The sequence below is a fragment of the Lontra canadensis genome, unplaced genomic scaffold (genome assembly GCF_010015895.1).
Source record: "Lontra canadensis isolate GAN:19392208 unplaced genomic scaffold, GSC_riverotter_1.0 scaffold177, whole genome shotgun sequence".
Taxonomy (NCBI): Eukaryota; Metazoa; Chordata; class Mammalia; order Carnivora; family Mustelidae; genus Lontra; species Lontra canadensis.
Window position 1 is genome coordinate 3852 of NW_022631171.1, and position 25375 is coordinate 29226.

The 25375-nt window shown below is 33.9% G+C and overlaps 1 protein-coding gene across 6 annotated transcripts in view; it reads right to left on the reverse strand.

Annotated features, from left to right (window-relative positions):
• Window positions 1-1181: 1181 nt before the first annotated feature.
• The window catches only part of RB1CC1 (RB1 inducible coiled-coil 1), a 91924-nt gene continuing 67730 nt past the window's right edge, over window positions 1182-25375 (reverse strand). For 3 of the 6 annotated variants that reach the window (XM_032846599.1, XM_032846600.1, XM_032846601.1), the window contains 9 exons: window positions 23284-23449; window positions 21023-21131; window positions 20684-20924; window positions 12173-12227; window positions 11124-11171; window positions 8737-8795; window positions 6485-6621; window positions 3369-3439; window positions 1182-2577 (listed from right to left, as the gene is read on the reverse strand). In XM_032846599.1, coding sequence (XP_032702490.1) covers window positions 2500-2577; window positions 3369-3439; window positions 6485-6621; window positions 8737-8795; window positions 11124-11171; window positions 12173-12227; window positions 20684-20924; window positions 21023-21131; window positions 23284-23449 — 964 coding nt within the window. In that variant the 3' untranslated portion in view covers window positions 1182-2499. Of the gene's footprint in view, window positions 2578-3368; window positions 3440-6484; window positions 6622-8736; window positions 8796-11123; window positions 11172-12172; window positions 12228-18569; window positions 18643-20683; window positions 20925-21022; window positions 21132-23283; window positions 23450-25375 lie in introns of those variants that run through there. The other 3 variants (XM_032846603.1, XM_032846602.1, XM_032846604.1) reach the window with 3 other exon arrangements.

A 25375-nucleotide genomic window follows, 5' to 3' on the forward strand; every position in this document is an offset into this window, starting at 1 on the left:
AAAAAGTAAAATTTTACCTCTATGTGGTACAACTGGGAAATAGGACAGGGACTTAGGGGTGTATTAATTTTTTTGAAAGCATGTACATGTCTTATACCATGAAAATTTTAAAAAATGAAAGTGAAGGTTAAGCTAATTTTTGTTCATTCTGTTCTTAGCATATGCAGAGGTACCTTTGCAAAAAGAAATTATCCACGTTTCACATGTGCTTGAATTTTACTTGCAGAAAAATATGATTTAAACATTCATCCCTGGGGACGCCTGGGTGGCTCAGTTGGTTAAGCAGCTGCCTTCGGCTCAGGTCATGATCCCAGCGTCCTGGGATCGAGTCCCACATCAGGCTCCTTGCTTGGCAGGGAGCCTGCTTCTCCCTCTGCCTCTGCCTGCCACTCTGTCTGCCTGTGCTCGCTCTCGCTCCTCTCTCCCTGACAAATAAATAAATAAAATAAATAAATAAATAAACAAACAAATATTCATCCCTGGAATAAAGATATATTTCTATTAGAGTCTGAGTAGTGAATTTAACAGCTTTTGACTCTGCAAAAAATCTTTACAATAGCTAATATTTATCCAGTACTTAATGTTTTTGAAATTGTTCTAAGTACCTTGTATTAATTTTCATCACTTAACCTTCAAAATAACCTTAGGAGGTAGGTCCTAATAGTATACCATTTTATACATGAGAAAACTGAGGTTCAGTTTAAGTTGCCCAAAGTTAAGGTTAGATCTAGAAATGGAACTCAGGAGTTCTGATGCCCCAAAGCACAATACACATTGACCATAACCAGAGGGGTAAGAACTCAGTGAGTTCTGACTTCCAGGTTTCATTTTTCTTTTTAACTAAGAAAACTGCATTTTCCTTACATGTGTTTTATAAAGGGTTATATGAACACTGATAGGATGGATATAAAAGAAGAAAAACTAAGAGCAATAAAATCCAACATTAAAGAGGAGCATTAATGAAACGATGGCTTTCATGTGTTAGGCCACTTTGATTCCACAGCACAATGACCACATATTTATGTGTGTGACGGGTACCAAATAAGTCAAAACAGTCCATCTGGCAGATTCATTTAGGCTCAACCAAATCTGCTTGACAAAACCATTCTGTATATAAAGTAGTTTATTGCTTTGGTTTTTTTTTGCATTGAGATGTCATGGAAGGATTGAATAGAAACATGTGAAATCATTTGCTCATTTATTCATTAATATGTTGTCAAATTCAGTTATCTACACACTATGGTGTTTATTCCATTTTCTGTACTATTAGATATACATATTTAAAAAAATATTTAACTTATTTTTAAGAAGAAATTAAATATTTTCTGAAAAAGAATCATTTAATTATTGTTCTCTAGCAACAAACCTGAAACAAGCCTCATCCAACTCAACTAACTCATTTAAATACCTTTGCTCCATAGCAATTTGTCTACATACCTAGTTTACACAATTCTATTCTACATAACACTGTTTTACCCTGTTACATAGTATATAGTTAAAGAACATTTTTGTAATAAACATGTTTCTCTTTTGATTTGATACAGAACAAGATTTTTCACACTTCCCAGCAATCACTCAAATATATTAAAAATGTATCCTCCTTTAAAAGGCACACACATTTACAGGTTCAAATCTTTATTGTTTTAAAATTCTACATGTCTTTTACAATACAATACTTTGTTATTTAAATGACCTCTAAATGGTTAATGTACAATGAATATGCTTTTTCTGAAATCAAACCATGAATTACGATTTCATCAGTATGACTATTCTAAACCAAATAATAAAGAGGTTGGGAAGTCTCCAGTGCTGCCTTTGAAACTGTCGATAGCACAGACTCTTCCCTTTAGAACCCAGGTGACCACTGTTGAAAGTGCTTTTGAAGATTGCTGATTATGGCTGATCTTAACATCAGTCACTCAAATTAAGAGTTTCTTTTTGTTTTGAAACATCAAAGGGCATTTAAAAAAATAAATGAAACAATTTGCTTTAGTAATCTACAGAGGCAAACTCAAAGTTATGATTATCTGCATGCAATAACACTCCTCTTTAAATAGTTTTGAAGAATTTATACATTTTATAAAGAATGTGTTTAAGAGTGCAAGTTTTCTGATATTGATTTCACAAAAGGACAAATGCTGGTAATAATAACTAACATTTAATATCTAAGTCCAAGCTAATGTATATGTAACAGGCAATTAATATGGCTAACCATAAGCCACAATGCAGGGTATGCCCTTTGAGAAAATGAACTAGTTTGGTCCGCATTTCTAGTTATTTGGGTAAAAAAACAAAAACAAAACCATTTTAATTCAGCCAAGGGTTTTGATGAATTTATTGTTCCTAAAACGTAGCCAGTTAAAAAGTAAGTGATATACACCAAGTATATTGTCACGGTGACTTTTGTATAAAAAGATGACCTGCTGTTTTTGGAGTGATGAATAAGCACTGTAGGACAAATCAGAAAAACATCACAGAATGTTTAATTTCTTCCATAAATTATACTTTCTTATTCCATGACACAGCTTTCACTCTGTAGAACTTTGTCCCCAAAGGAACTTTAAATCTATTTTGTGCCTAAAAAGAGAAGAAAAAGAATCACTTAAATGGGTAAAACCAAATTACAGAGGTGCTGTCCTATCACACTACTCAATGCTAGAGTACTGGGGGCTGAAAAGTATGGGTGAGGAGAAGTCTTTATAAAATTATACAAGATCCTGAGAGTATACTGAACCACTAATACTGATGGAAGAAAGAGCTGGTAATCACTGCTCAAGAATATAGTACAAAGGGAGACATGTGTCATGATTTTAAGTATCAAAGCACCCTCAAAGCACTGTTTTAAGTTTCATTAGTGTTTTGGAGCAGAGGGGCCCCAAATTACAGCGAGTCAGGAAAAACGCTCATTAGATTCCATTGGTTCTATAGCATTGACACTGCTGACATTAGTCACGTACATTTTTAGTCATCATTTTTTTTGCATTCTTTCTTCAAAAGGGTTAAGCATATGAAAATCAGAAAAAACAACTCTGCTACAAATAGATTCACTTTTAATCACCAGTTATGCAGTGTGTTTTCTTTTTTTTTTTGCACAAGAAAACATAATGGTTCTAGAACAGAAACGTGCAGTTATTTTCATGTACAGGCCGACTAACTGTTGGTAATCTACCTACATCCACTCTCTAAAGATAAATAACAGATACTTATAAAATCGGTGGTTCATACTCACAACTCATTAAATTCAAGGTATTAATGAAATGAGCTAAAGGACAAACCACTGCCCTACTAACAATTTCTATGTGAAGTAGTATGTGAATCTGAATCTTCTTGATAGTTTCTAGGTTTATATCTTTTGATGTAGTTTTTACCTTTTTGGCTTGACAGTATTCCTTTTCCATTACTTTTCCAAGTACCCAGGGTCTTCTAGATGTACCTGAAGCTGTTGAATGAAATTGTTAATTTCTTTTTAAAAGTAAGGATATAATCACCCATGAAAACATAACTGCCAGAATCAAACCAAATAAAGTTCTCTAAAGTAAAAGAAGGTATAAGACAAAAAACAAATTTGTTTATAAAACAAATCACTAAAATACAAAATGATTTGTAAATCAAAAATGAACTCCTTTTACTTTTCAGCCATAGTTTTGGCTTTTCTCACTAAATATAGACGATAAATTCTATCACAGAACTAACAAAGTTCAAGAAATACAAATAATCTAAGTACAAATCATGAACGAATAAATCTAGGAATTCTAAATTAGCTCAACAGTGCCATCTACTGAAAGTGCTAAGGAAGATGACCATGTCTATTTCTGAAAGACAGTTACTCAGACAAAAATTTTTTTCTAGGTTCAAAGCAAACCACTGACCTTTCCTTTGGTGTTGGGGGGGGGTGGTGCTTTGAATGACAGTGCTCAAGGGCAGAAGTTGCATCTGCCTGGCAGCCTGGCATGCCTTGGCATGGAGTGTTAACATCATCAGTGCAGAAAAAATGGCAGTTAAAGGGTTAAAAACCAAGTCTGGAAAAGACAGTGCTTATGTGAAGGGGAGATGGAAAATGTGGGAGGAGACAGGCTGAAAACAATAATCCTCATAGAGCCAAAGTGTGACAAGCTAAGAAAAGGAAAGTACTCCATTTTATTTTTAAATTCATCAGAAGATAAGTTTTTAAAAGAGTTGATTTCAAAAGTATTTGGCCAGTAAATTATCTGGTTAGGCTAAAGCCTTTGAGATTCCTAAGAAAAGACAAAACTGATTTTTATTCTGTAAACATTATCTGGCAACATATAAATGAAAGATATTACAAGGGGTGCCTAGGTGGCTCAGTTGGTTGAGTGTCTGCCTTCAGCTCAGGTCATGATCCTAGGGTCCAGGGACTGAGTCCTGCGTTGGGCTCCCTGCTCAACGGGGGGTCTGCTTCTCCTTCTGCCCCTCCTCACAGTCATGCTCTCTCTCTCTCACTCACTCAAAAATAAATAAAATGTTTAAAAAAAATTTTAAAAAGATACCATGAGTAAACTATTAGAAATAAAAATATATAGATGTATCACATAATAGAAAGATAAAAGCCCCTAAGCCAAAGGATATGGAAAATATTCTCAAGAGTAATATAGCACATCACAGACAATCCATGATTTCTGGAAAGAATGACCTAAAACTAAATACTTATGTTTTGTTTGAGGAGTAATAAGTCCCACTGTCATGGGAAAAAAACAAAACAAACAAACAAACAAAAAAAACAAACAAACCACTCTTAATAATCCCTAGGGCAATGACAGAGGGGATAAGGTAGCATCATCCCCAATTGGCATCCTCTGTTCCCCATTTCTAAAAAAAAAAAAGGGTGGAGGGGAGAGAAGGCTGGAGTTCCTTGGTAAAATAAGATTGTTAAATTCTTTTCTCCAAGACTTCTGAGAACCTTTAAAATGGTAACATGCACTGTGAATCTCTAAGAGTATACAGTGTTTCTTAGATTTATTTTCATTTATTTATTTATTTTTAAAAAGATCTTATTATGTGACAGAAAGAGACACAGCAAAAGAGGGAACACAAGCAGGGGGAGTGGTAGAGGGAGACGCAGGCTTCCCACTGAGCAGGGAGCCCAATGAGGGGCTCGATCCCAGGACCCTGGGATCATGACCTGAGCTGAAGGCAGACACTTAACACCTGAGCCACCCAGGCACCCTTCATTTAATTTTTTAAAGATTTACTTATTTGTGAGAGAAGGGCAGAGAGAGAGAATGCATGCATGTGGAGGGAGAAAGGGAGAGAATCTTCAAACAGATTCCCCCTGAGCTTGGAGTCCAACACAGGCCCAAGATCACAGCCTGAGCTGAAACCAAGAGTTGCACATTCAACCAACTGAGTCACCGAGATGCCCCCACATGTTTCCTAGATTTAAGCACTAACTCTCCTATTCTTGGGAAATGCATATTGAAATATTTAAAGACAAAGATCCATGATATAACTTAGGCTCATATGGTTCCAGGCAACAAAACAAAACAAGCACCCATTTGTGTATATTTATGTGTTTATACATTTAGACATACACCTGTAGAATAAGGCAATGGGGCAAAATGTTAACAATAGCTGAATCTGAGTAAAGGTGTATGGGTCTTTTTTTTTTTTTTGCTCTGTACTTATCATGCAACTCTTTGATAAATAAAAATCATTTCCAAATAAAAAGCTTAAAGAAATGAGACAAAAGAAACCCACAGAAAATCGAAACAATACCAAGTTCACTGTTTTCAAGACACAAAACCAGTAAGCTGTAAGGTTATCTTCTCATTTTTCAAAGTCTTACGAAAACTATACAAGTCTATGGACATTCACCAATAGCCATGATGGACTAATTATGTGCATGGGCCTAGTTCAAGAGTTGGTATTTGCCCATGTTGGTTAAGTCATTCCGAAAAGAAATATCAATGTAAATGGACATACATTCTTGTATTTTAATAATTCTATTTAAGCTAAGTATCCCAAGGTTTCTATTCTTCTAAGATCAAAGTAATTATAATAGACATTGTAATTTAGTAAATTTTAACAAAACTATTTTTTAGAAAGCCTTAAAAAATTAAGTATTGACAAGTTTAATGAAAAACAAGGTAGGAACATAAGATGATAATAAATAAGAAAAGACATTTTATAGCTGGAGAGACTATTTCTTCTAAAAGCAGTCTTTTTTGCCTTTTTAAATAAATGACTGTGAACTAAGCTTTAATAGGCTGCATTTATATGGGAATTCTGACAATATAATTCTACTTTTGCTAGGGTATGAGATACTTGACCCAAATGCACTAAATATACTCTAATTTTGAACTGTCCAGAGTCCAGGAAAATAATCTAATACTGATTTTATAAAAAAAAAAAATTAAGCAGAGTTCCTTCTTAGTGATTTGTTATACTCAAACAAGAGGGTCAAAAAATCTTTGATATATTCTCTACACTCCAGGTTTAATATTTTAGTTATGGATGTGACACTTACCACCCTCACCTGGTTTGAGATCCAGGGCAGGCAGAGACTCCGAATGCAGAAAATACAAGGTTGGACTAACAGTAAATAACACATAATTGTCATGGCGCTCATCTAGGATGATGAGTACCAAATCTCCAACCTGAAAACTGAATAAAGGAATATAATTTATTGTCCTTAATAGTTACTGCCACACTCTTCTGAAAACTTTTAAGTATATATTCTGCAATGTTCAACTCTATATTCAAATATCAATGCATTATTAAAACTCACATTAACACATGATTTTTTTTTTTTTTTAACTCTACCCTGCTCCCGGTGGGAGTGCCGGTCATACATAGCACATGTTCAAAGGGTGATGCCCATGACACTCAAAGACCAAAATTTTTAAATTTCTAATACTATTGTTTAAAAAAAAAAAGTAATGCTTGGATGAGGGGGAGAAAAAAACGCTATTATAGTCACCAATCACAGGAAGAAGCTATTCATCTCCATCTTCCATCTTAGAACATGAAACAAATTCCAAGTGAACTTATTTATAGTCACAGTGGAAAAGAAAGACTACATACTATTTCTTCTGTCTCCAGGTATAGAGCTCTTCAATTTGAAAGAAAAACCTACTGTGCTCAGTTCATGTACTTAGTTAGGTTTAAAGAGGACAGTGAAAATTAATGCTTTAGGGTGAAGGCCCAAAAGAAGGAGCAAGGAAAGAAAGAAATGGGTACAACTGCCCATATGCTTTAATTGGTTTTGCGTCTTCAGAATCATTTTTAGAATGTTGTTCAAAATATGAACAGGCATTTAAAGTTAATCTTTTGACCTTACTGAATTTATCAGTTCAAGTAGTTTTTTGATGGAACCTTGGGGGTTTTCTACATAGTACCATGTCATCTGCAAATAGTGTAAGTTTTACTTCTTCCTTGCTGATTTGGATGCCTTTTATTTCTTCTTTTTGTCTGACTGCTGTGGCTAGGACTTTCAATACTATGTTGAGTAAGAGTAGTGATAGTTACCAGAGGGGTAACTACCAGAGGGGTAGTGGCGATGGATGAAATAGGTGATGGAGATTAGGAGTACATTTATCATGATGAGCAGTGAGTAACACAGAATTGTGGAATCACTATATTGTACACCTTAAACTAATATAACACAGTATGTTAACTACACTGGAATTAAAAGTAAAAACTTAAAAAAAAAAGTTAATCTCAGATTTCTTAGTTGTCAAGATAATTTAATTTAGTAGGTCCTATACCTGAAAAATCATCAAAATCACTGGGAAAGCTTTTAAAGGATAATAGCTTTTCCCTTAATTGCTCATCCTACAAATACTTGATGCCTACCTAACAAGACGTGGCAGGAATGGTTTTGGCTAAATACCAGAACACCTTCAAGAAGGTAGACAGGGCCTCTCTTTGGGCAGTTAAATTTTTTTTTTTTTTCTTTTAAAGCTCATCTCAAAACTGGATTTGATTTGACATACAGCTGATACATAAAAGCAGATACCAGTTACCTTTCTAACATCACTGAGAAAAGATAAAATTCTAATTAGAAGTTGAAGGCCAGAAACCACAGATGTCTGACAACCAAAAATTTAGTTGACAGACCTATTATAGACAAAAATAAAGGGTCTTGTAAAAATAGTTAGTTTACTGATTTTTGTATCTGTCCTGATAGGTATAGGATATGTGTTGTTCACGTGTTCATGTGCTGCTGACAATGCTTTTGAAAAACTTTATTACAGAGATCCTCCTTTTAAATAGCCCATGCCAAAAACCAACATATTATGATGGGTAATGGGGTCCTGGAAGACTGTCTATGAAATTATTCAACTGATAAATAGCATATTATGAAGTTGTAGTAGTATATCAATAAAATGAAATCTGAAAAATAAAAATAAGGGAACAGTACAACTTAAAAAATCTGACTCTCCAACCTATAATGTAAAAGGAAATAGGATTTACAAGAGGTGGCATTAGCTGAAAAGTAGAGTCAAAAGGAATATTTGTGTATAAATGATAACTGAAGCTGTAATGACTTCGAATATAATGCTAATGTTTCCAAGAATAATTTAGAAAAACTATGCTTTTTAATAAAAAATTTTTACTACCAATGGGTATAAAACACTCAGCTCAATGCACTTGAATCTGAAGGACTACAGCCACTGAAAAATATTTTCATTAACAATTCAATAAATCAATAAATTAAAAAAAATCAATAAATTTATTTCACATGGAAAACAGAAAATATATATATATAATACTTACTCTCTAATAGCTATCTTTTCAGAATGCCTTGAGGATACTGAAGACATGCTCTGAGACATCTAAAAAAAAAAATGAATGAAGTTTACATAATTAAAGCACCACATATATTTATTAGGTCCTTGTTGCAAAAATTTCTTTTGATGTCACACATATTCACATCTGTGTCCCAGCTTTTAAGAGTCCAAATATGATGTTCATTAATGTAATTGCTTTCCTTCAACAATGACTTTCAGTGGGCAAATTCACCTACATTTTTACATATGGTATTTTTTAAATCAAATTTGGCTGCATTAAAAACTTTAAATATAGAATCATATTTTATTTATAATTACACAGTTAATATTAAATATATCACAGAATAGAGATTGACAAGTTTTGGAGAAGCGTTTGCCAATTATAACACATCAGTTTCAAATCTTTCATTTTGGTAAAAGAACAAACCAAAAAACTCTTGAGCAAAATCTTATTCAAAGGTCCAATATCTAACTAGGAAAAACAAATATAATACTCCTCTGGTTAAAATGGGGGTGGGAGAAAAAAGTCCTGAGAATTGGTAAAGTCCCTCACTTACCTCCAAGGCAACTTCTGAGAACTTCAGTTTAAAAACCCACTATTCCCAGCAAGGGCTAAATAATGAGAGGTGTGACTGTCCTCCATTTCCTCTCCTGATGAGCACAATGGAATGGGACATGCTAGCTGATGTAGTGCTGCCTTAGCTCAGCTGGGACGGCTTGCTCTTCAAACAGGCTTTAATCCATCATTTATACCATCACATGATACATGGGACATGTATCCCATGGTCTTGGGGCCTGAAAGGATGGCAATGATGCCTATATTTCCCAAGCAGAGTGGGTCCATTACACAGTTGTACAAATCAAGGACAGATAAATGAATTTCTCTTTGTTTAATAAGTCTAATTCTGATGCTCAGAATTTCTTCCATTGCCCTCTGAACATTATCTGGAACGATGGAGGGTCTCATTAGCATTTGGAAACAAAATAAAACGAACAACAAATAGTAAACAGAAAGGCCTAAAAGTGTAGTAACTTATTATCAGAATCATCGAAATGGTCTATATGCTGCCAGTAAATACAAGTTTGATTGTCCATTTTCCAGACCATATTCAATTTTATTTTGATTTTTAATTTTTTCATATATTTATTATAAAATAAACAAGGGTTTAGATTTAAGAAAACACTGAAAACAGTTGTAAACTGATACGAAAGTATGCTTTACACTAAGTTACATCTTTGGGTGGAAGTGGGGTACTCTTTGGATCTGAAGGGCAAAAAGCTTTCATTCATAAACACTTCCCAAGTATCAACTGTGTACCAGTTACTAGTCTAGGTGCTAAGAACACAGAAAATTGATTATAATCCTTGCCAGACACAGCTTATATTCTACTGGAAATACTGCATAAAACAGCGTATTGAATGATTTCTGGGATAGGCAATTCTTCTTAGTCTTTGTGAACAAGTTTCCTCTACTTAGAAAAATAGTAAATAGCCTTAAGATTATCTTGGTGATAAATTAATAATTGACTAGAATGACTACAGACTAACTGACTATATGACCAATGACTATAGAATTAAGATGTGATTTACACTGTTTGAGTTGGGGAAGAAAGGCATATGAAAGAAAGCAGATGTTTCCCTATAAGACACAATTTTTAAAAAGCTCAATTCTAATCAGTACCTTAAAAGTTTTCAAAAGTATTGAACACAGGCCTTAGATTATTCCTATTTTGTTGTAAATTACAATTATTAGAACTTGAAAAATTAAGTAATTGCTTTATTAAAACATGTAAGATCAACTGTATAACTGTTCAAGTAACTGGTTAAGTCTGCAGGTGACAGCAGAGCCAAGATTAATTCAAGACCATATAGTCTCTCATGCAAGGTGTCAAGGTCAAACAGCTCAAGTTAAATTAAAAAAAAAGAGAGAAAAAAAAGAGAAAAAAAGGGGAAGGGATACAATGTATTAATTATTCACACTTCCATGTGAACATGTTAATTTTCAAAAGGCCTATGAAGAGTACCTCTAACTTTGTTATGGATTTAAGAATCCTAACTTGATGTTATAAATACACATAATTATGGAATCCTAAGTGATCATAGCTTTTAATCAGAAAACTGCTTTGATTTTATTGATTGATTTTAACATTATATTAGTAAGGTAGTCCACTTGGTCAGTTCTGTGGCCACATATAGTAACTCTGAAACAAGGTCATCACTGAGAATCAATTCATTAATGACCCACATGGCCCAATGAAACTACTAGAAGTAAATTAACCAAGCCATACACATCTCTGATGGTATTTATAGTGAATGATAATGCACAAAACATTTTGAAATGTTAATATCTATTTGGCAAGAAAAATAACTTACCAGTCTTTGATTTAACCGCTTGTTTTCTTCTTCTTTCAACTGTAATGTCTGCAGGAGAAAAAAAAAGACCCCTGTGGTTTAATCCCCTGTACCTTCTCAAATTGAAACTTAGTAATTGTCAAAATTTCCTGAATCTTCACATTAATGTTCTGATCTACTATGAAAAATTAGGATATTCTTTTTTATGGGTCTTTTCCAACTGTTTTAATTATTTACAGGCGTAAGAGAGAGTTAGAATAATTTTAGGTACATTTACCTAGGCCTAGAGTTCTCAGAATTTAACATGCATTAGAATTACTTGTGACACTTGCAAATATGCAGTAAGTAGCTAAGCTCTATCCCCAAAGACTCTGTAAGGAATAGATATGAGGCAGGGATAGGAATAGGTATGGCAAAAGAGAAGGATTCTGTAGTTGTAACCCACACTCCACCTGATTCTGACAAAAGTGATCACACAACCCTTTAATAAAAAAAATGTAGAAAATCTTAAAAGCCTAAGGAATGAAAAGTGGTCTATGAACAAAGATACGTTAACTATGAATCAAAATTACATATAACCTGGTAGTACAACTGGGAGGAAACCATTACTGCCAATTTTTTCTTGTTCAATTAATCTCTTAAAAATCCCTTTTCTTCTTCGTTATTCATATTCTATTTTTGCCCAATTCTAGAAAATATTTACCTTGCTTTTGAAATACTTAAGTTCATAATTATAATGTTCTGTACATTTTGAACTGTTATTGAATAAAACCATTATTCCATATATTCATTTTATAAAGAACACCAATCTTTCTTACTGAGAGAGACTTCAATTATTGGGAAGAAATGAAAAGGAAAGGACTGAAATACCACTGCCAAACATTTAGCCAGTTGGATTAAAAAAAAAAAAAAATGACAGGATTTCTCAAAACGTTAACCATTAAAGTAACCATTAAAAACAAGATTAACTTATAAATACAACTGTGTATGTTTTCAACACAAGGTTTATGTAACTGCATCTCCAGAGTGAACATAGCAAACATTGTATTTCAAGAAAGCAATTTACTTACTCGTTCTAACAGCATTATTCTCTGTTTTTCTTCAGATAGCATATGAATATTTTCTCTAAAAGACAATGATTTATTTTAGTTTAAGTTGTTTAAAATTCTGAACTTTACATTTTCCAATAAGATTTGGAAATTTTATGCTAACTTTAACTATTAATACAGAGCACTTAAAAATTTAAAGGTTTGTACTAAATTTTCAAAAGCAGCCTATTTAAATAAGGATACATTTCAATGGTATATATTCTTTGTACCAGGTCTTGAACCTAGGTCTATAAACTGTTTGAAATTATAAGCAAAACTTTGTGCATGCATTTTTCTAGAGATAAGGTCTTCTAAATTTTAAGTTTTTTTTCCCCCACTCTTCTTCCTATTTGTGGAGTTAATCTATGTTACCAATCAAGTGGTACTTCTTGGGGGGCTTCACCATTAAAACTAGAAACAAAACAAAATGCTACAAATCCTTGAGTAAGCTACAGAACTTAAAGTTTTATTTTATAAAAAAATAAACCAAATATCAATAGACTTCAAAAGTATTACTAAATGGCTATAAATGTGCCATGTATGAATCTGCCCATCACACTAAAATACTCAAAAATTAGAAAAAAATGTAACAGGGTGGAGGCTTGTATTTTTACTTCTACTATTATTGGGAAATAAAATTGTGAGACATTCGAAGTATAAAATATGATGATTGTGAAAGCAGATCCTCCACTGAGTTAACTAACACCTCCATCACTTACCTTTTTTGCAAGGCAGGGACAACACTGAAATTCTATTCTCCTATCCCATTTCAAATACACAACACATACTGTATGTATGTATGTGTATATATATATCTACATATCCTCAGGTCTTACTCATCTTACAACTGAAAGTTGCACCTTTTCCTCCCACTTCCTGGCAACCACTTTTCTACTCTACCAGTCTGATTTATTAGTTAAAAGGTTCTTCATATGAGGGATATTATGTAGTATTTGTCTTTCTCTGCCTGGCTTATTTCACTGAGCATAATGGCCTCCAGTTTCATCCGCATTGTTGCAAAGGGCAGAACTTCCTTCTTTCTTATGGCTGAATAATAATCCATTATATATTTTTATTCACCATTTTATCTATTCCTCTACCAAGGAATACTTAGGATGCTTCCATATGTTGGCTACTGTGAATAACGCTGCAATGAACATGGGAGTACAAGAATCTCTTTGAGATAATGACTTCATTTCCTGTGTATGTATATAACCAGAGATGAAACTGCTGGATCATATGGTGGTTCTACATTTAATTTCTTGAGGAACCTCCATACTGTTTTCTATAGTGGCTGTGCCAGTTTACATTCTCACAAATGGTACATGAGGGTTCCTTCTTCTCCACATCCTTGCCGGCATTTGTTATCTATTGATTGTAATAACAGACATCCTGATAGATATGAGGTAACTGTTATCTTGTGGTTTTGATTTGTATTTCCTTGATGATTAGTGACACTGAGGAACTTTTGACATACTTGATGGCCATCTATATGTCATCTTTGAAAAAACATCTGTTTTTTGCCCACTTTTTAACTGGTTTCTTTGCTATTGAGTTTTGTGAATTCGTTACGTATTTCAGACATTGACAATTTATCAGATAAATGATTTGCAAATATCTACTCCCACCCATGGCTGGCCTTTTCATTTTGTTGATGTATAGAAGCTTTTTAATTTGATGAGGCACCACCTATATCTTTGTTGCCTTTGCCTTTGCTTCCAGTGAAAAAGCCGAAAATCAATGCCAAGGCCAATGTCAAGGAGCTCACCTCCTATATTTTCTTCCATGGATTTTACGGTTTCAGGTTATGTTCAAGTATTTAATCCATTTTGAGGTGATTTTTGTATATGATGTTAACACAGGGATCCAATTTCATTCTTTTGTATGTGGCTATCCAGTTTTCCCAGCACAATTTATTGAAGACATTGTCCTCTCCCCATTAGTTTTCTTGGCTACCTTGTCAAATTTTAGTTGCCTAATATGTGGGGATTTATTTCTGGGATCTCCATTCTGTTCCACTGAACCACGTCTTTATGCCACCTGTCTGATTACCATAGCGATTTAAGACAGTTTGAAATCAGGAAGTGTGAGGTCTCCAGCTTTGCTCCTCTTACTCAGGATCGCTTAGGCTACTTGGTGTTTTGTAGTTTCACATGAATTTTAGGATTGCATTTTTCTATTTCTGTGAGAAATGCCACTGGAATTTTGATAGGGATTGCATGAAATCTGCAGATTGCTTTGGTTAATAGACATTTTAAACAGTATTAATCTTGCAATCTAAGAACACAGGATACCTTTCCATTTATTTTTGTGTCTTCTTCAATTTCACCAATTTGTTTTAGTTTTCAATGTATAAATCTTTCACCTCCTTGGTTAAATTTATTCCTAGGTATTTTATTCTTTTTGATGCAACTGTAAATGGGACTGTTTCCTCAAATCTCTTAGTTCACTGTTAGCATATAAAAACACTACTGAGTTCATTCCTGCAACTTTACTGAATTTATGATTAATTCTAACAGTTTTTGGTGGTCTTTAGGGTTTTCTACATATGTCATATCATCTGCAAAAAGAAAATTTCATTCTTCTTTGCCTGTTTGGGGTTTTTAAAATTTTCTTTTCTTGCCTAATTGCTCTGGCTGTGACTTCCAGTGGTGAGAGTGGGCATCTATGTCTTATTCCTGATCTTAAAAACTTTCAGCTTTGCACTAGTAAGCGGGTTTTTCATATGATCTGGGTTTCTCATATATGGCCTTTATTATGCTGAGGTACATTCACTCTATACACCTAACTTTGTTAAGAGTTTTTATCATGAAGGGACGCTGGAAATTTTGTCAAATGCATTTTTTCTTTCATATATTGCAATGATTAAATGATTGTCATCCTTTGTTTTGTTAATGTGGTATATATCACATTAATTTGCAGATACTGAGCTACCCTTGTATACCTGGAATAAATCCCACTTGATCACGATGGATCCTTTTATTTTTTATTATTTTATTTATTTGAGAGAGAGAGCGAGTAAGAGAGATCATGAGTGGGGTGAAGGGTAAAGGGAGAAGCATACTCCCAGTTGAGCAGGGAGCCCAATGAGGGACTCGATCCTGGGACCCTGGGATCCTGACCTGAGATGAAGGCAGACACTTAACTGATTGAGTCACCCAGGCACCCTGCGTGCTCCTTGTAATGTACTATTGAATTCAGTTTAGTAATATTTTGTTGGCAATTTCTGCATCTGTTCATTAGGAATATTGCTCTGGATTTTTCTTGTCCTTCCCTTGTCAGGTTTTGGTATCAGGGTAATACTGGCTTCATATAATGAGTTCAGTGGAGTTCTTTCCTCTTCCATGTTTTGTAAGAGTTTCAGGAGGTTTGGTATTAGTTCTTCTTCAAAAAAATGTTTGACAGAATTCACCAGAGATGCCATCTGGTCCTGGACTTTTCTTTGCTGGGAGGTTTTTGATTACAGATTCAATCTCCTTAACTATTAACTGGCCTGTTGAGATCTTCTCTTTCTTCATGTTTCAGTCTTATTTGGTTGTATGTTTCTAGGAAAGTATCCACGTCTTCTAGATTGTCCAATTTGTTGGGAATAGTTGTACACAGTAATCTCTTATGGCTCTTTGTAGGTCTGGTATTAGTGGTAATGTAGTATTGTAATTTAATGTTTTAAGTTCTTTTGCATATGTAATTCACAGATTACATTTTAAGCAACCTGACTGAGGCAGGAATTCTATCTTCTAAATGTTAATTCTTGTAGGAAGAAGCTTTGCCTAACATAAGGTCACAAAGACTCATAATTTTAGCTTTTACATTTAAGTCCACTTTGTTAATCTGTCTTGTAAAGTAAATAAAAGATCCAATTTCACTCTTTTCATGTGGATATCCAACTGTACCAGCACCATTTTTTAAAAAGGCTATTATTTCTCCATTGAATTGTTGTCTTGGCAGCTGTGACCATAATGTACGGGTTCAACTGACTATGAGGGCTTACTTCTGGACTTTCAATGATTTATAAACATATACATTCACATATACAAACACACAGATATAGATGAGGCTATCACCACCGTCTTGATTGTCCTAGCTTTGTATTAATTTTTGTAATAAGGATGTGTACATTTCCAACTTCATTCTTCTTTGCATATTGTTTTGGTTATTTTGAGTTCACTGCATTTCCATATGAATTTTAGGACCCACTGTCCACTTCTGCAAAAAAGGCATACTTCAATAGCAAATATTGTGCTGAATCTGCACATCACAAGAGTACTGCTACCTCAACAAGATTAAGTCCCCCCCCCACCTTTTTAAGATTTCATTTTTAAGTAATCTCTACACCCGGTGTAGGGCTTGAATTTACAACCCCAAGATCAAGATTAGTATGCTCTAAAGACTGAGCCAGCTAGGTGCTCCAAGATTAAGTCTTCTAATCAACGAACATGGGATTTTTTTTAGGTCTCCAATTTTGTTAAACAGTATTTTATAACCTTCAGTGTATAAGTCTTGAACTTCTTTTGTTAAACTTACTAAGTATTTAGACTTTTAGTGAAATTCTTGGGATTGTCAATAACAGGAACATGTTATAGATAAAAATAAAGATAGTTTTATTTTTTCCTTTCCAATATGGAATGGATGACTATAATTTCTTTTCATTGCCTGAGTGCCCTTTATAGAAGAACGGATCTTTTTCTTCTTAATTTTTAGGGGAAAAGCATTCATTCTTTCATCACTGAGTATGATCTTACTTGTGGGTAAGATGCTTTTTATTAAGTTAAGGAAGTTCTCTTCAGTTCCTGCTTTACTGAGTGTTTAAATAAAGTATCTCTTTATTGATACTGATAGGGTATATTACATAAACTAATTTTAAAATATTCGGCCAATATTGCATTCCTGGGATAAACCCAATAAGAATCCCCTTTATGTATTGTTGGATTTGGACTATTAGTATTTTATTGAAAGTATCTGAATCTACAGTTATGAGATATTTTCTTAAGTATTAGAACTGAATTTGATGTGGAGTTTCTCATTCAGTAGGACTTGGAAGGGTTCTAAGATTTTAATTCCTAAGGAGTTTAATGCTAGTTCTGATACTGCTTATTTAGAGAAGGAACCTGAAGAATGACTGTTAAACTACCATTTTTAATTTTTCTAAAATAAGCATTTAAAGTTATTTAAAATAACTTTAGAAACACAAACAGAAAATTAAAGGGAAACTCCTAAAGTTGGTTGAAATAAGTAGAAATCCAGCGTATTTAACAAGCCAATTAGAAAAGGACCAAATTGGCATTACTATCCCTAGCTTCAATTTTCTTTTTCTTAGTTTCATTGAGGTCTAATAATTGATATGCAAAAATCTACACATACATTTCATATACACATCTTGATGGGTCTAGACATATGCATATACTATGATACCACCACCACAACCAAGGAACCAGATATATCCATCAAATTAAAAAATTTCTGTGTGTGTGTGTATAAGAGAAAGGAAGAGAGAAATTTTAATGTAACACTTACTAGTCTTTTCCTTATGTTTCCCTACTCCACATTCAAAGCAGTCTACTTTAAGAAATGCTACTATGTTAAAAAAAATCTTCAGTCTTTAATACATCTGTAGTATTTTTTGGTATATAACATAAAATACAGGTTACCCTCCACCAATAAGCAACCAGTTATTACTCCAATGTCTCACGTTTCTTCCAAACTGATTGAAAATGCCATCAATTTCCATACAACCATGGGTTTACTCAAGACAACCAAATCTAGTAATCTATTTACCTGTGACTTTATCAACAATATATAGAATTATCATCTATATAGCTTAAGACTGCATCTTAACATCCAGCAGGATAAATTCCTACTCGCTGATATTTTTGAAAGTTATCAACTGTTTTTTTGCACATTTATTTTTCTGTATGAATTTTAACATCCAACATCAAATTTTACCTACTTATCCTGCTGAAATTTTAAATGGGTATAAATAACTGAATAAATTTGATGAAAAAACAGTATCTTTATAACACTATACTTTCATCATCTTCAACTATCAAGCCTTTTAGTACCTTTCATATAGTTCTACAGCTTCCTCCACAAGGGTCTTGCATATTTTTTGTTAAATTCATTACTAACAAATTATTTCCTTATATTTTCATTGGGATTCATTGGGATCTCATACAAACACACACACACACACACACACACACACACACACACACACACACATATATATATTCCCATCAGCTTTTGCTGGTAAATAGATGCAAACTGCTCTATTTTGATATATTTAAGACACATACTCTGATGCAGTCTTACTACTATTAGTAGTCTGTTAGGTCTATGTGGTTTGAAAAGGATATTATCATGATATCATGACAGTTAAGACTTTACTTGCCAATTTTTATTGTTTATTGTCTTGCAGAATGGTGATGGTGACAGCTGGCATTCTGGCATTCTTCCTAAAATTATGGAAAATGCTTCTAAATGTTTCAACATTGAATATGTTTGCTATGTTTCATGTATACTCTCTCAGACTAACAAAGTTCACTTCTATTCATAGCTTACTAAGTTTTTAATTATTGCATTCCTGAAATACTCCACTGAGTCATGATGATCATCTTAATACTCCATCGTATTTGAAATGCCGGAATTGTCTTGTGGACTTTTTACACTTATATTAACAACTGAGATTAACTTTTATCTTATTCTGTATAATTTTTAAAACCATACCTGCAGTTATGGTTCTATTCATTCCACATATTTACTTATACCTACTTTTTGCTTGATATTTATGTCTCATATCTCAAATTTTATCAATTTCATTTTCTAATACAGATACTTGAGATTATGTAATTCTTCCAGTGTTACCGCCTTCTTAGTATCTCTCATTTTTTGATACTTTTGTTTAGATTTAAATAACTAAATTTCCATTTTCTTATCAATATCTACGTTGAATATACAGGTATTCAGATTTCGAAATGTGTAAACTTCTATGTTTGTTACTGATTTTCAATCACTTATGTTTAGTGGCTGGAATTATATCAATATTTAGACCTTTGAGATTTCCTTTGTGATCTGGTGTATAGTGAATTTTCTTGACTGTTTCTGTATTGTTTTATTTTTTACTTCACTGTGCCCTAAGAGGAAACTCTACTGTTAATATGGCTCTGAAACGTTCTCATTCTAGGTTTTTTTTTTTTTTTTTAAGATTTTATTTATTTATCAACAGAGATCACAAGTAGGCAGAGAGGCCGGCAGAGAGAGGGAGAAATGGGCTCCCCGCTGAGGAGAGAGCACGGTGCGGGGCTCGATCCCAGGACCCTGAGATCATGACCTGAGCTGAAGGCAGAAGCTTAACCCTCTGAGCCACCCAGGCGCCCCTCTCATTCTAGTTTTAATCCATTTTTCGTTCATATGCAATTGATAGAAGTTACATTTTCAAGCATCTACAAGCTAACAATGAATTGCTTATGGTAAAACTGTGCCCTCTCTAAATATGAAAACTTTTTCTTAAATTTATAAAAACTATTGCTTTGAGTAGCTTATATATTTTTCCCCTTATCATTTTTCTTTAGGTGCTTCTCATATGTAGAATTGGATCTTTTTTTTTTTTTTCCCCTGAGGTTTTGTCATTAGGTCAGTTAACTCTCCACATATTTTGACTTATTTCTGTCATTTACATTTTCTTTTTTCTTTTTTTTTTTTTTTTTAAAGATTTTATTTATTTATTTGTCAGAGAGAGAGAGAGCGAGCACAGGCAGACAGAATGGCAGGCAGAGGCAGAGGGAGAAGCAGGCTCCCCGCCAAGCAAGGAGCCCGATGTGGGACTCGATCCCAGGACCCTGGGATCATGACCTGAGCCGAAGGCAGCTGCTTAACCAACTGAGCCACCCAGGCGTCCCTGTCATTTACATTTTCTAATTACCATGGGTTCTTTAGAGGTTTGTGCCTTGCCTTTCTGAATTAGTTCATTTCTCTATTTTTCACATACGGTCTTAAAGTCTTATATCTTTCCAAGATTCAAGTTAACCAGTTTCTACTCCTTTTTTTTTAAACCAAATGGAAAGCTGCATTTTTACTTTTTAAAAAAACTCCTCTGCCTTCTCCCACCCAATACACACTCATCAAAATAAATATATTTATTACTATAGTAATGCCTGTTCCTCAAGTTAATGGGCCTCAAAATTTAAACAGTTCTATAAATAAAAATAGTCTGACACTACTGCAATGATCGTTATCTTGGAGGCCTATGAAAAGTCTGGTGCACATAAAAAGTATAACAGGTCAAAGTGACTCATATACACACAATCAGCAGTATTAAAATATTTCTCAAATCTATAGCTTAAACGAATTAAAATGGCACAACTTTCAGATATAAGGGCTGTGAGCAACCCATAGTGCTACACGTATTTCCTATCTTGAGTGCTTTCAGCTTAGAGAAATGCACTAGTGCTGTAAAAGCATGTATTACTTAAGGCAGTTGAAGACATATGTACTTACTGTACAGACATCATGCTTGTCTCCATTGCTGAATCAACTTTTCCTTCATCTTGTGTTTCCATGGCTGATCTCTCTGTTTCACCTGGGAGTTCAGGTGCACAAGCTCCATAAAGTTCTGGGGCTGCAGCTACATATGCTGAAGGAACAAAACTGCTACTACGCAGCTTACTGACTTCTTCTTCAAGTTTTTTCTTTTCCTCAAGCAAACGAGCTCGATCTTCAGATAGTGACTCTATCAAATCTGAAGGCCCCCCCAAGTTGAAATAACATTATAAAACATTTCATGTGATTTTTTAATTTTAAAAATAAATTAAAAATATATTGTGAAATATTACTAACCTTTATCTCGTTCTTGCTGTTGCATTGTACTTTTCAACTTATCACTAAGATCATTGATTATGTTTTCTTTTTTCATTTTCTCTCTTGTTAAAACAGTGTTAAAATTGGTCTGGAACAAGAGAATGACAACTACTTAAATTACCTGCATGTACACAGCAGCTAGGGCTAAAGAAACTAGCAAATATTTTTGCATAGTGCATTTGTATGTGGAGAAGATAAAGTGCAATTCACAAATGATGTTAATTTTTGATAAGAATGTCCTACTGTGGTAAAAACAATGTGACTGGGTTGTCCTGAGGTTCCATATTAAGATATGCTCCAATTTAATACCTTAAAAATGAATTCTATTTTTTCATTATTATCTACATATCTATTGTCAAAGGAAAAGCATTAGCAGATGATTTTAAAATTGGGAAGAAAAAAAACAAGTGCTGTTATCCACTTTACTTTTTCTTTAATAATCTTACTGCTTCTGGAATCTTCCTTTTGTCTTACAGCTAAGTCTTGATTACCACAGTAATTTTTAGAGAGATGACTTTATCCCATCTTCTTCTCCTTTCTGGACATTTGCAATAGCCACTGCACATGAATTTAATAATAACCGGATCTGTTACTCCTTTAATTTTTTATAAAAACTTTCCTACTGTGAAACACATATCAAAGTGCCTACACAGATCTCATAAGCCCATCTGGCAATTCTAACCACAGTTTCTTTTATAAAGATGACTGAATTGTTAACAATTTCATTTATAAGATCTCCATTAAGATCTTCTTTAAACTTAAAAGCAATAGCTGAATGGTAAATGATCTAAATTGATTCTTCCCATCTGCCCAGCATTTCCAATTCCAAATTTAATAATCTATGATCTTTCGATCAATGCATAATGCCAATAGTGCTAAAAACTGGGAGATGACTTAATATGGCATTTTTAGATCAAAATTAGTTAATTCATTAAAGATTGAGTTAAATACCATTTCTAGCCAGAAAGCATACATGAAGATGCCTTGAACATTTATGATGCTAAGTCATTTGTTAAGCCATTTCTCCATATATTATGTATGTATAGAAAATTAACAAATATTTATAATAGTGTTTTAGTCAGTTAATTCATCCCAAATATTTATAACAGCATATTTCAGCCAATTAATCCATCAAATCAAAAACTGCATATTAGTTCACAAAAGAGCACACAGAGAAAGAAAGTGAATGGAAGATACATTTTAAACATAGATGTATATATAAATATATCTAAGACATATACAAAGGAATTTTTTAAAAACAGAGACATCATTAATGATCTCTTCATTGGTAATTCTTCCTTAAAACTGGTTGCTACTCCACCTCCCTGAACACTTAATTTTGTTGGCTTCCACAGCCACACTTTTCCTTTTTCTAGTTATTTTTTCTTATTCCACCTTTCAGGCTCTTCTTTCATTTCCCAAGCCTTAAGGCTTAAAATAGAAAGTTCCTACAGGTTTTGAACTACACTTCTATACTCTTCTTGAATTCTACAAAGACCTAAATGTAATCACACCACTACAGGAAAAGGAAAATACCACATATATTGAACAAATGTGTGTATCAACTGCAATATGTTACCTGTTTCAGAAAGGCATTCCTTGGGGTAAAAAAAGCAGGTCATTATTCTCCCTGCCCTGATCTGTCACAGCAGGAATCCACTGTCCCCACAGCTGCCCATGTCTAGCAGTTCTCCACTCTTTCTCTCCACCCCAGTAGTACAAATCTAACTGTGGATTTCCTTCATTTTCTCTCCAAGTGCCTGAGGTGAAACACAGCTCCCGAAGAAGGCTGACACCTAGTCCTTAGTGGTCTGTGACCGTTTCCCATATAAGCTTTACCTTCTCACCATTCCTCAATATTATTAATAAAGTGAATCAGCAAAATTCAACAGTAGGCCACGATTATGTACCACTAGGCTGTCACATGGACAAAAATTATAGAAAGCATAAGAAATTTGTACAGATCAGCATGTAATTTAGAGTAATAAAATCTGAGAGCTTGGGGGAAAAATTCAAATATCATGTGCAAAGTAGTAGAAGCACTTTCATTTTACAAAAAACCTAATCTGAATCGAAAATGCTTTTATCATGAGGATATTTAATAAGTATGACAGGGTCAATGCAGGAAAATCATATGTAAGATATAAGATGCCCTGAGTTACACAAAAAAATTATATTTGTTAATTTATGTTTATCTTCTTTAGACCTGAAATAAAAGAAACAAGGGTTGGGGAACATACCTGTTGTTCAGCAATCAGAGATGTTCGAACATTTTGCATTTCTTCATTCTTTCGTTTCTCTTGCTCTTCAAGTTGTTCTAGAAACTTTGCTTTTTCTTCCTGAAGCTTTTCTTGAAGTTCAGCAACTAGGCTTGAGGAATCTTCTCTGGTAGATTCAATGGCAAGACTTGAAAATTACATACAGTATTAAATTTTTTTTTTAAATAATATATAATCATAAATATACCAAATATCACAATTAGCTGGCATCAGAAAGGCTATATACCTTCCTTAAACCGAATAGTAATTAATTATTTAGAGATAATTCTATGTAATCCTCCACCCTTTTTATCTACTAAGGAAAGGGAAGCAAGTGAAAGGGAAAGTTTAACAGCGATTATATACTGACACCAACATGGTAAATGCCTATAATGATTACATTTGATAAATTCAGGATAACTTGCTTCTACCTGCACTGGGAATGTTTTCAATATAACGAATCAATATGCCTCTCAAGAGCTCAATTAGCTCTGCTAATCCCAGAACTGTAATGCACATGACAGAGAAAGAAGGAAACAAACACATATGTGAGGATCACATACATTGAAAAGTCCTTCTTAATTTTTTAAATAGGTTTTAGTTCATTTTGTTAATTAGTGAGCAAATAACACAAAACTAAAAGGGAACTTAAATGTTCACACAGCAAATCTACATATTGATCATTCATATTCACCTCCCTCAAAACTAGCTACCCCCTAAGGGGTTGCAGACCAAACACCAGAGGTAAGAGAAGAGGACACACAAGGAGAAAAAGCCCAAACACAAGTTAGTAAGTATTGTAATTTCTGATATAGAAGTAAATAATTTTATCTTTCAATCTAATAATCTTTTTAAAAAATTGTTCTTATTAACATATAATGTATTATTTGCACCAGGGTACAGGTCTGTGAATCATCAGGCTTACCCATTTCATAGCACTCACCATAGCACATACCCTCCCCAATGTCTATAATGCAACCACCCTCTCCCTACCTCCCACCCCCCAGCAACTCTCAGTTTGTTTTCAAAGATTAAGAGTCTCTTATGGTTTGTCTCCCTCCTGATCCCATCTTATTTCATATTTTCCTTCCCTAACCCTCAAACCCCCCACTCTGCCTCCAAATTCCTCATATCAGAGAGATCATATTATAACTGCCTTTCTCTGACTGATTTATTTCACTCAGCATAATACCCTCTAGTTCCATCCACGTCATTGCAAATGGCAACCTAATAATCTTTTACATCAAAAGTTTGCCCATGAAGTAGATAATTAATCTCACCAAAGGAGTTATAAATATGTTAAACCACATGAAAGAGGCTGCCATGTTAGCAAATATTCCTAAACTATTTTAGTGACTAAGTCAACTGATTGCTTTAAATGTGCATTTACACAGTTTTATTTTATTTTTAAGATTTTATTTATTTATTTGACAGAGAGAGAGAGATCACAAGTAGGCAGAGAGTCAGGCAGAGAGAGGAGGAAGCAGGCTTACTGCTGAGCAGAGAGCCCGATGCGGGGCTCGATCCCAGGACCCTGAGATCATGACCTGAGCCGAAGGCAGCGGCTTTACCCACTGAGCCACCCAGGCGCCCCTGTTGTGATTCTTTTATTCATTCTTCCAACTTTACTGATAAAATCAAGCAATTCATATCATTTTGTGGCCGATTTTCCTCTAAGGGATGGTTTTAAATGGCCAAACATGAAATATGCAGTTAGAGAAATATTACCTCTATCAAAGTTTGAGATTTCTTAGTTTACAGAAAGATTTCAATTAGGAAATCACCTAATCCCTTAGGCAGTAGAAAGGAAAAGGTGAAAGATTTGTTTTCAAAGTTCTTCCTTTAGGGCTAGAGGAGTATGGAAGGTAAAAATTAGAGCGCAGATGGAAACCTGACAAGCTACATAAATCAAGGTGTTACTCAGGAACCAGAATATAAATATGGACTCAACATACTAACAATAAAGTGTTAAGGATTCAAATTGGTATAGGCAGGGTTTAAGTATTAGGTTTTCTTCAACACTGCCTAATGTCTACCTTTGGCAAGTAAGGGTTATACTTTGAAGAATTATCCC